At 40.1% G+C, this 10,671-nt stretch overlaps 1 protein-coding gene and 1 pseudogene across 2 annotated transcripts; one reads left to right on the top strand and one right to left on the bottom strand.

Moving 5' to 3' along the window:
* Positions 1 to 1,403: 1,403 nt before the first annotated feature.
* Positions 1,404 to 3,275, top strand: LOC104595921 (chaperone protein ClpB1-like; annotated as a pseudogene). Its single transcript, XR_016075859.1, has 2 exons — positions 1,404 to 2,721; positions 2,851 to 3,275. The product of XR_016075859.1 is annotated as a chaperone protein ClpB1-like (transcript).
* Positions 3,276 to 3,629: 354 nt separating this feature from the next.
* On the bottom strand, positions 3,630 to 9,668 carry LOC104595570 (auxin-responsive protein IAA9-like). Its single transcript, XM_010256351.3, has 6 exons — positions 9,425 to 9,668; positions 7,671 to 8,389; positions 7,358 to 7,584; positions 7,070 to 7,211; positions 5,029 to 5,090; positions 3,630 to 4,099 (listed from the first exon to the last, which is right to left on the bottom strand). Exons 2-6 carry the CDS (start codon positions 8,360 to 8,362, stop codon positions 4,062 to 4,064), a joined length of 1,161 nt encoding a protein of 386 aa, XP_010254653.1. The 5' UTR covers positions 8,363 to 8,389; positions 9,425 to 9,668; the 3' UTR covers positions 3,630 to 4,061.
* Between the last annotated feature and the right edge of the window lie 1,003 nt (positions 9,669 to 10,671).

Genomic DNA, 10,671 nt, shown 5'->3' with positions numbered 1-10,671 from the left:
TCAGGCTGGACCTGGATCCAAAAATTGTGGGTTTTGTATTTTTCGGTAACCCCAACAGACCTGACCAGCCCAATTATAGGTACTTACATATGTATTGCAAACATTATCACATGCACATGTGTCAAATTTTGGTATGCATGATCAATCAACCCAAACCTGCGCTCAAACGCAACCCAAATACATTAAATTTCAGTATCAGGTGTCAGGCTGGGTTCAAATTGGTTAAATCGGGCTTGACCTTGGGCTTAGGCCTTAAACCCAATTCTCAGGTTGGACTTGGACGGCCTCAACTTGCACCACTAATTTAGGTTGAAGTTGGTCTACAGTGTGATGTTTGCCTTTATGTGTGTTTTGAGGCTAAAGCCTAAATCCATTGAACAATAAGAAGTCTCAATACAAATAGTCATCCACTAGGGATTGGACAATTCTCTCAGGGAGTCTTGCCCCTAGGGTTGTGTTTGGTAGAAATGCCCATTAATTGTTCTGGGCTCATCAATACAAATTGATGAAATGATGAGAGAGATGTGTTATCACATCACATGTGAAAATCACTTCAGCCAGAATGATTAACATCATTGCTGTTTCAACTTAACAACGCCAATTTGACGTTTCGGTGAACAGCCTCCCCAATGCGATTTTAAGGTGTATGCCTGTTTCAATTATGATTGAATGTTAAATTTGTATTGATCAAAATCAGAACATTTCAAGTAGAAATAGCAAATAGTAGCACCGGTTCAGAGGGGTCAGTTTAAATCCCAACTACCCTCTGAACCATGGCCTGACCCGATATAGGTGCGTATCGGGAAGGCCCCGATATGTATCATCTGATACGGGCCAATATGTACTGACATTGTTCAATGTATCGTATCGTATCTTTTGAAAAAGATACAGTCGCCTGTTTCCAGGTGTTTCGGACCCCCAATTTTTTTAATAATAAAAAATATCTTATAAGTTTCCCAAAAGACTAAACTTTGAAAAAAAAACTAAAAAAAAAATATGTATCGGCCGTTTCTAAGTACCGATATGATACGACCGAAATTCATATCGTATTAATACTTTGAACCATGCGTACCAATATTTTGAACCTTATGATCAAATTATGAATTCTGAGGGGGAGTGGATCATAAAACCCCTTAAGATGCCATATATTGTCACATCTTAACTCCAATTTTTAGAACATGCCTGATGATGTTACCTTGGAAATCAGAAAAGATATGATATGAGGAAATATCCTTATTACTAGTGTATTCTCTTTTTTTTTTAGGGTAATTGTCCAAAATCCACCATCACTTTTTATGAATTCTCTTAAACTCACCATAACTTTTCAAAACGTCCAAAACCCACCATGCCAGTGACATTTTATTTTCTAAAACTCACAATCCATTAGAATACCGTTAAAGTTCAATGGGCCAAGTTGTCCATGTCCACCTAAATGAATGTTTCATTACTAAACTACCCCTAAATGGTGAGTCGGGCCAGTCGGTCTGTTAAGCATTTTTTTTGACTGAAAAATGTTTGAGGGCATGATTCTTCTACCTTCTGTTTTCTTGTTACTTCATCTTTTCAACACCAGCCTGTTAAACAAGTTCACTCACGAAACAAACGAGGCCATTGCTGGGGCTCATGAACTGGCAATGAACTCTGGCCATGCACGGTTTACTCCAATTCACATGGTTGTCGCATTGAAAACTGACCCAAATGGCATCCTCCGGCAAGCAGTCGCCAATGTTGGTGGTGGAGATGAAGCCACGAACTCCTTTGAATGAGTCCTCAATCAAGCCATGAAGAAAATTCCGTCTCAGCATCCTGCCCCGGATGAAATCCCTACAAGCACTTCTTTGATTAAGGTAATCAGGCAATCCCAATCGTTGCAGAAATCTCACGGCGATACTCATCTTGCCGTTGATCAGTTGATTCTTGGTCTTCTTGAGGATTCCCAAATCAGAGATCTCCTCAAGGAGGCTGGGGTTAGTGTGGCAGGAGTGAAATCAGAGGTTGAGAAGCTTCGAGGGAAGGAAGGAAGGTTGAAAGTGCTTCCAGCGACACCAATTTTCAGGCATTGAAGACATATGGTTGTGACCTTGTTGAGCAGGCTGGGAAGCTAGACCCAGTCATTGGTAGAGACGAAGAGATTCGAAGAGTGATATGGATTCTCTCTAGAAGAACAAAGAACAATCCAGTTTTGATTGGAGAGCCTGGTGTGGGTAAGACCGCTATGGTGGAAGGACTAGCTCAGAGAATCGTCAGAGGAGATGTCCCAAACAATCTTTTAGATGTGAGACTAATCACTTTGGATATGGGTGCCCTTGTGGCTGGAGCCAAATACAGAGGAGAATTTGAGGAGAGGTTGAAAGATGTATTGAAAGAGGTCGAAGAGGATGAAGGGAAAAATAATTCTCTTCATTGATGAGATCCATCTGGTTCTTGGAGCTGGTCGAACTGAGGGTTCCGTGGATGTAGCTAATTTGTTCAAGCCAATGCTTGCCAGAGGCCAGCTGAGGTGCATTGGTGCAACTACCCTTGAAGAGTACAGGAAACGTGTTGAGAAGGATGCTGCTTTTGAGAGACGATTCCAACAAGTTTATGTTGCAGAGCCCAGTGTTGCAGACACAATCAACATCCTTCGAGGATTGAAAGAGAGGTATGAAGGTCACCATGGTGTTCAAATTCAAGGCAGAGCTCTTGTGGTTGCTACTCAACTCTCTAGTTGCTACATTACTGGTATGTAACAAGTTCTTGTGGTTGATGAGTGGTTTTAGGGATTAAATTTATTTATTTTTTTTGAGATTTTGGTTTATAGATTTGGTTTCAAATTGGGATTTTAATTAATGTATCTTTTGCTCTCTTTAGGCCGTCATCTACCTGATAAGGCAATTGATCTAGTTGATGAAGCTTGTGCAAATGTGAGAGTCTAGCTTGATAGCCAACCTGAAGAGATTGATAACCTTGAAAGAAAGAGAATCCAGTTGAAAGTTGAGATGCACGTTCTTGGGAGAGAAAAGGACAAAGCAAGCAAAGCCCGTCTCGTTAAGGTGAATAGCGGCCGATGGAGGAAGAAAGTAGCAGCCAATGATTTCTTACTATTAGGGTTTTGGGTTGAAGAAAGATGGGGGTAATTTTGATATATTGCAAAATAGACCGAATATAATGAGGGGTAAAATAGTAAATTAACAATGCCAGTTAGTCAAGTTACACTGACATGGTGAGTTTTGTACAATTTTGAAAAGTTAGGGTGAGTTTAAGAGAATTCATAAAAAGTGACGGTGGGTTTTGAACAATTACCCTTTTTCTTTACTATTGCTGATGTGTCATTAGAAAATGCCTACTTGGCAGCAACCAACTACAGTCCCAAACAAAAAATAAATAAAAAACTGATGTGTCATAAAAACTGTACGCCATGTAAATACAACGGAAAACCCTCCAATCAAAGGATCTAGTTGGGGCAAAAAGTGCCAGCAATTGCATCACCAAAATCCAGATCTTCAGACATTTACAAATTACAACTTGAAGGCTAAGAAGCGAACGAGAACTAAACAGGAGGAAGAGAACCTAGTTCATGGAAGAATAGCAAGTCACACAAATGTTTGATCAAGCAGGAAGGAATTTAGCATCATCAAATCTCGGACAGGTAAGGGCAATGGGCATCGATAACATTACATTTCGTAAGGCAGCTATTAAAGAGAACAGTAATCGTGCGGTTGATACAATCATAACCAGTGGCAAAAAAAGCATAAATTGGAGCTGGTTCCTGATCATCAAACACACTAAACAAAAAGGTCCACCACAAAACACTTTACAAAGTTACGCCCAAGCAAATAGGAACTTGAGAAATTGCGGTCTTAGTAATCTTCTAAGTTCTAACTACAATATAGACTCGGCACAAATTAAAGCAACATAAATTACCCGGCGATAAGCATATGGATAAAGAGATAAAGCAACCAAGTCATGATTTACCATCCAGCCTACTTCCTGACACGCTCTTCCTTCCTTACCTGCCATGTTGTGGGGCTCTTTCCCTTTCGATTGCCAACTGATAAGCAATTATCATTTTCGGATGGCAGCTAGTTCCTCTTCCTACATTTCTCCATGGCCCTTGGAGCTGCAGGGGAAAAAACGATGCCTCAGATACCAAGATATTCTTGATGGAATTGTTACTTGTTTATAAGAGCATGCAAATGCCAATGTGCGGAATACACCGCCAGAAGAGGCATGTCCAGGCCAACAAAAAGACTCAGAACACAACTTGGAACGCATAAATTATTAGAGGGTCTTGAGGGACGACAACCATAAACAATCAAAAAATGGACTTTTTCCCAACGGATCATGTCCGATATAAAGTAGTCAGTCTGGATCTCCTGTACTTGAAGCTTTGTGCTAACTTGTAAACTAACCAATGAGAATTCATCAATTCACAGGGGTGGATTTGGTTGGTCAGACCCTCAAAAGTGAGATCTTCCACTATCACAACCACCCACTCTCACTTTTGAGGGTCTGACCATTCAAAACCACCCTTGTGAATTTTGATGAATTGCCATTGGTTGGTTTACACTTAGCACTGAGCATCAAGTATTGGAGATCCAGACTAGTGACTTGTTCTATGCAGGGAAAATAATGAACAAAAAGAAATCCATGCAATGACACCGGGCAGATGGCAACCCAGGAGAGAGAATCAAGTCAGAAGCAGAACAAGGATGTTCTTTGGATCAGGGCAAAAACAGAAAAACTGTGATATGATCCAGACTTTCTCTGCCAATTATTGTTAATAAATAGTGGAGCATAATGGAGTCTCTTTTGATATTATGAGACACAGGAGCATGGAATTTTCATCCTCATCCTCCCTGGGCAAGAAAAGATGTGGTGGATCAAGCATGAGCAAACAGCACTTCTTGGGTTTATTCACCTTTTCCAAAGCCACCTCTAATGCTAACCAAACTGAGAACAACACTTTACTTGTAATGTTCACCATACAGAAGGGAGGATGCAATCCATTATTCATAGCATCGTTTTCCAAATAGAATACATACACACCTAAGCCAATGGCATCAGAGCTTTTCATGATCCTCAACCGTTTGCATGAATCGGTAAACATCCTGTCATAGATCCACAAGCTCATTTTCTCAGACCAGTAGGAATGCAAAAAGCAGATTATGTGAGATAGGACTTCAAAAAAATATATATATCAAATTTATCCATCTTATTAGAAAATCAAACAATTAAGCCAACTAACCAAAATTGGAGGTTTTGTAGTGTTAATCAATATCTTCTGTTGAAAGTTCTTAAAAAAAACAGATTGACTTCCCGTTAGATGCTTCAAATTGCATTTTAAGTTTCTTTATGTAACATTCAGCACATGCGAACAACCAAACCATGTGAAAATCATACTTTATTGCTGGGAGTGATTTAAGTGGTTTAATGGTGTAGGTTATTTTCAGGATGACATAAGGTAGATATTATGAATTAAATGATGTATTCAACCATTCCGACATCATAAAACACTCTTTACATTTTGTTTCTTCCTTTGCTAGAGCACGCTGGTCCAGATCTCACTCTAGATGTGAAATAAATATTGCTTTTGCAAGTTCTTTTTTTTTTTTTTTTGTGAACACCACCAAAGACAGAAGATACACCTCCAAGTCAGATACTAAATATTGCTTTTGTTTCTTCCTTTGCTAGAGCATGCCTGTCAGATCTCACCTCTACATGTGAAATAAATATTGCTTTTGCAAGGAATTTTTCGTGAATGCCACAAAAAGCATGGAAGATGCACCCCCTAAGTTATAAATACTATCGTATATGATACTGTCATGGTAGAATGCAATGCACGATGCACCAAGATCCACCTTGAACTATGGATCAAATCAAATTAGTACAACCCTCCCAAATGGAATCATTTCCCATCCCATGCATTTTTGAGTTGTAGTCCTGTTCATTAGCAACATATGGGGCTACAACTTGGGGGGAGGGGGGGGGGGGACCTGAGCCGAGCTGGATTCAACCCATGCTTTTGCATTGGCTGGGCTTGGATTTTCTGACTCTGGGCTTGATGACTCATGCTTCACCTTAAACTCAAGTTAGTCTAGGGTTGAAGTCTTGGGTAAGCCTAGCCCAGCCCAATCCAAGCCCGCCTGACCATCTATAGTACATTTAAAAATGTTATGTATGCATGTTTATTAAACTATTGTGTAAGTATACTTACAATATTTATATTATCAATCAAGGCCTACATTCATGCATAAACATGTAAAAACAAACATATATTATACTTGTCGGTTACAGCTCAAATGAAATGAAAAAATGCAACATGTGTAAATAGACTCTTAAACCTGGCCAACCAATCCAGGCTCAACCATGCACACCCAAGACCACCCAGGTCCAAAGCCAGCTCAAGTTGGGTTATGTTTAGCTTGGACTGGGCAACTTGGGCTTTGACAGGTTCAGCCACTCCGGAGCCCGGGCCAAATATCCAGGCCTGGCCTAGGTTGCTACCAAAAACTAAACTGGTCCACCCTGCCCAGGCTACACCCCTTAGCCACATTAAACAGATCTTTTTTTTTTTCTTTTTCTTGGGAAAGGTAATGCGATTTTTTTGCACATGTACGGTTGATAAAAGTGCTGTTACCAGATGTTGGTCTTGGCTACCCAGGTCCTTTGGGAGAGGTGGGGTTGATAAAAACCTAACCTCTATAATAAACCTTTGGAATTTCTCAACTACAGGTTAAGACTTCTCAAACCAACTGATGGTGGCTCGGTTGGTAGGACCTCTGACTTGTTGTAGCAGGACCTGGGATCAAATCCCGCTGCCACCAGACTTGGGGGGTTAAGGGGATGAGGGATGGGCTACCCCTCATTGTGTAGCCCCATGAAGCAAAAAAGGTTTAAGACTTCTCAGCAATAAGCAATATAATTATCTTTTTCCAAAAAAAAATGTAATATAATTATCACTCATAATCATATAGTTACGCTATAAATATCTAAATAATTTATTCACAGAATAAGGGAGGGGAATCTCCATAGTTAAATTGGCTTTGTCAACGAAGATGGACTAAACAGAGGCAGGATTAAAGCTTACTCCCAGGGGACATCTCCCACAAGCATCCAGTCACCATCCTTATCCTCATAGGTAAGAACATACTCTGATCCATGGAGAAGATCCCTCAGCTTGCTCTCGCTCAGCATCTCCCTACCTGGGGGTCCATGGGAGCCACATTGACCTGAAATCATACAGAAACAGCAATAACTGGATCCATACTAACACCATTGTTTCCCTAAAATGTATCAAATCGGATCTGCAAACATCCACATGGTCTAAGTTCTAACAATGCACTCTCTAAATAACTGAAACACTTAAATGGCTCACCTATGGTGAAACAGCTGAACATCTTCTCAAGAGCAGAAGACAGCTCCTGATAGTTAGAATAAGTTCTAAGATCCACCTTCCTCAGATATGGAGCACCATCCATGCTTACTTTGACAAAGAGAGCACCTGGACCTGGTTTTCCATCAACTTCTTCATTGTTCTTTGAAGTGGTGGCAAGTGTGTTCTTCCTGAATGATCTAATTGGTGGCCAACCAACAACTTGTGCCCTGCCGTGAATGGAGAATCGGTGAGCTTTTCCACGTTGAAAAACCATTTATGAATGCCTCTTCAAGAAAATGAGCAATATACTTACTTAGCAGCAGGTGCACTGGTATTGTGGTTAGCAGCACCTATCTGGCTATGGCTGGTCTCATTGGCAGGACGGGGCTTTGGGGGCACAATCTCTTTCGTCATGCCGGGGTAAGCCCCAGAATGCTCCTTCACAGAAACAGGTTTCACTCCAGAGTTGGGTGAAGACCTGGCTGACAGCAGTCCTGGGTTAACATGAAATTTCCCTTGTGCCACAGATTGGGTAGTTTCGGAATCAGACCCGGCAGCAGGAAACATCCAATTGCCCTCAGTAAACACAGCACTTTTCATCTCTGAGAAGCCATCCATGGCGTCAGAAAATCCTCTTTTGTTGCCAGAGACAACAGCCTTCTGAGAAGATGAGCAGATACCATCCTTTGAAGGAAGCAAAGGAAACAAGGGCTTTTCATCAAGTTTCCCTGGGCTCAGAAGGCATAGCTCAGAACCCCGTTCAGGAGACTGAGATCCAGGAAGCCCAAGTCTCAGTTCCGTTGCCTTCAGATTAAGACTGCTCTTATTCTCTTCAGACAGGCCGGATATTGCAGAGCTGTCCACTGAAGAACAATCAGATAATCCCATGTAGTTACGCTCTCTCAATCCTGAAACATTCTGGCAGCTACTGTCCACGGAAGGCGATGAAGGCACCAATGTGACATTACTCGGTCTCTCCACAACATTGAGCAGTGGTGGAGACATTAGGGTTGTAGAAGTTCAATTCTCAACCTGCTCGCGTTCAAACCATTCAATTTTCAGAACCAAACCTAAACTGCCTTCAATAAATACAGTCCTGCTACTTGGAGAAAGCTAATTACCGATAATGAAAGCCAACAAAACAAATTAAAAATGCAGAAAGATAGGACTTCTTAATAAGCCACTTTTCAGGAAGGCATCAGTCTTATTATAAATCTGTTCCATTACCAAAAGCGACGAGGGCAATTTTTTAATAATTAAATCTTTAGCAGAACCTTAAGTGATGAGGATTTAAAAGAAAAACAGAAACAGCGTAAAGCTTAAGTACTGATGAGTCCGAAATTGGAGAAAAGGCAAAACTGGAACTCTAGTAAACAAAGGCGGAAATAGTAAAGATAAAACCCTTTCCAAAATCCAAATGTGAAAATATATATCGAAGATATGCAAAACAACATGAAACTGACGACAAGGTTCGAACCGAAGTCAAAGATTAACCTCTATAACAAGCTTTAAGAACAAGAGATCACAATGAACAAGCCACCGAGAGGAAAAAAAACAAGAAAAAAGTAAAAGAAAAGCTTTACAGTTTTCAGATATTGAAAGTAAAGAAATGTTCAAAAAAGAGATTATCTTTACATACCGATATCATTATAGAAAAATGTCATGTGCAAGCAAAGAAAAGGAAGAAACGAAAGAGATTTGTGGAACAAAGCTCAAAACCAGAATTAACGTTAATGAAGAAAGATAATAGAAGAAAAGCAGTGATTGGGGAAACAAGCCAAAAAATGAAAGGACTCAAAATATTTTGAAGAACAAAATTAAAAAAAAATCTAAAAAATAAAAATTGCGGAAATCAGTAATTTGCAGTGAAACAACCTATAACCAGACAGACAAGCAAAAAATGAATGAACATGAGAATGAATGAAAGAGAAAAAAAAAAGAAATCCATCTCATATGATACAAAAACAAGAGTGGGTTACTTGATTTCAACCAACGGAAGTTAAAAGGAATGATAAGAAATTTTGAAGGAGATTATAAGACCTAGGCACTGGAGATTCTGAAACTTACAGATATCGTGGACAAGATGCTGAGACGGGGTTCAATTAGGATTTCGTTACGCGAAGATTGCACGAGAAATGCAAACGAAAATGGAAAAAGCAGTGCTAAGGGCCTTCCATTTAGAAGAAACCAACAAAAGCTTCTTCTTCTTCTTCTCCTTCTTCTTATTTGGCTGTTCTGTGTTCTGCAGAACTCAAAGCAGAAAATAAAAGCAGGTAAAAACAGAAAAATAGAAACAAAAAGAAAATGACTTGGAAAATTCGGACAGCTGCCTCTGATATCCCGCCGATGAATCCAAGGGACAGGATCGAAAGATGCAGTTTTCAGATAACTTGCATCTCGACCGTTGATCAACAACTCAGCAGAAATGAAATATCTGCCCTTATTACAAGTGGCAGTGGAATATGGAAAGGAATAAAATATGGGTGCAGTTGATAGTGTTGGTTTGTTAGGATCAGAATGACAAATACGTTCTTGGCTTTCTTCATAATGACCAAGGCATCCTCTAATTTGGGTGGCCCCATAAAAAATAAGCAGTGGGACCAGTTTTGTAATTGGTGGCAGTGCGAATATGCGATGGCTGAATATCTGTTTCCAGTTTCCAATTTCCATATGTGATATAGATTGATTCCAGGACTTATTTTGACTAAAATGACCTTAAAAACCAAAAGCATTGGAGGGTATTTTTGGTAATTTAAAGTCAATGGAGTGATGGAATCGAATTAGTAACTGGTACTGGTAGTAGAACCATAGAGTAGTCAAAGGCTTGATGAAGTGAGAAGGGGAGGAGGGTTGCTTAAGCCGCGTCTAACAAAATTCAACAACTCCACTGATGAAGTTGTTAATAGCTGGTGGAGATTCTCTTTCAGTTTCAGCAAACCCAACATCAACAATCCTCTAGGCTAGACTACCAACCTCGAAATTCCAGAACGATTAAGCTTTACTTAAATGACCAGAATGTCCTTAATGTCTAAGTCATATAGCGTGTTAGTTTTAACGTTTATAGTTTTTAGTCTGAACACATCTTATTTGATTTATTGTATGTATGAAAAATAAAGAATAGAAGGGACATTTGGTTGAAAATAGAGAGAAAGTAGAAGGATAAAAGGGGAAAAGGGGAGGAAGGTGGGGAGCAGAGGGTCTAAGTCACGTAAGAAACATTTATAAGGCGAGAGTGAGTTGGGGGACAGAAGGAAGCAGAGGGTGAGAGTTGAAGGGGACAAGAAAGCGGCATTCTTAGATGGTTTGCCGGGTGG

This window comes from Nelumbo nucifera, chromosome 5 (genome assembly GCF_055504915.1).
Source record: "Nelumbo nucifera cultivar China Antique chromosome 5, China Antique-T2T, whole genome shotgun sequence".
Taxonomy (NCBI): Eukaryota; Viridiplantae; Streptophyta; class Magnoliopsida; order Proteales; family Nelumbonaceae; genus Nelumbo; species Nelumbo nucifera.
Note: the sequence above shows the minus strand (reverse complement) of the source record. Positions and strands in the feature narration are given on the sequence as shown.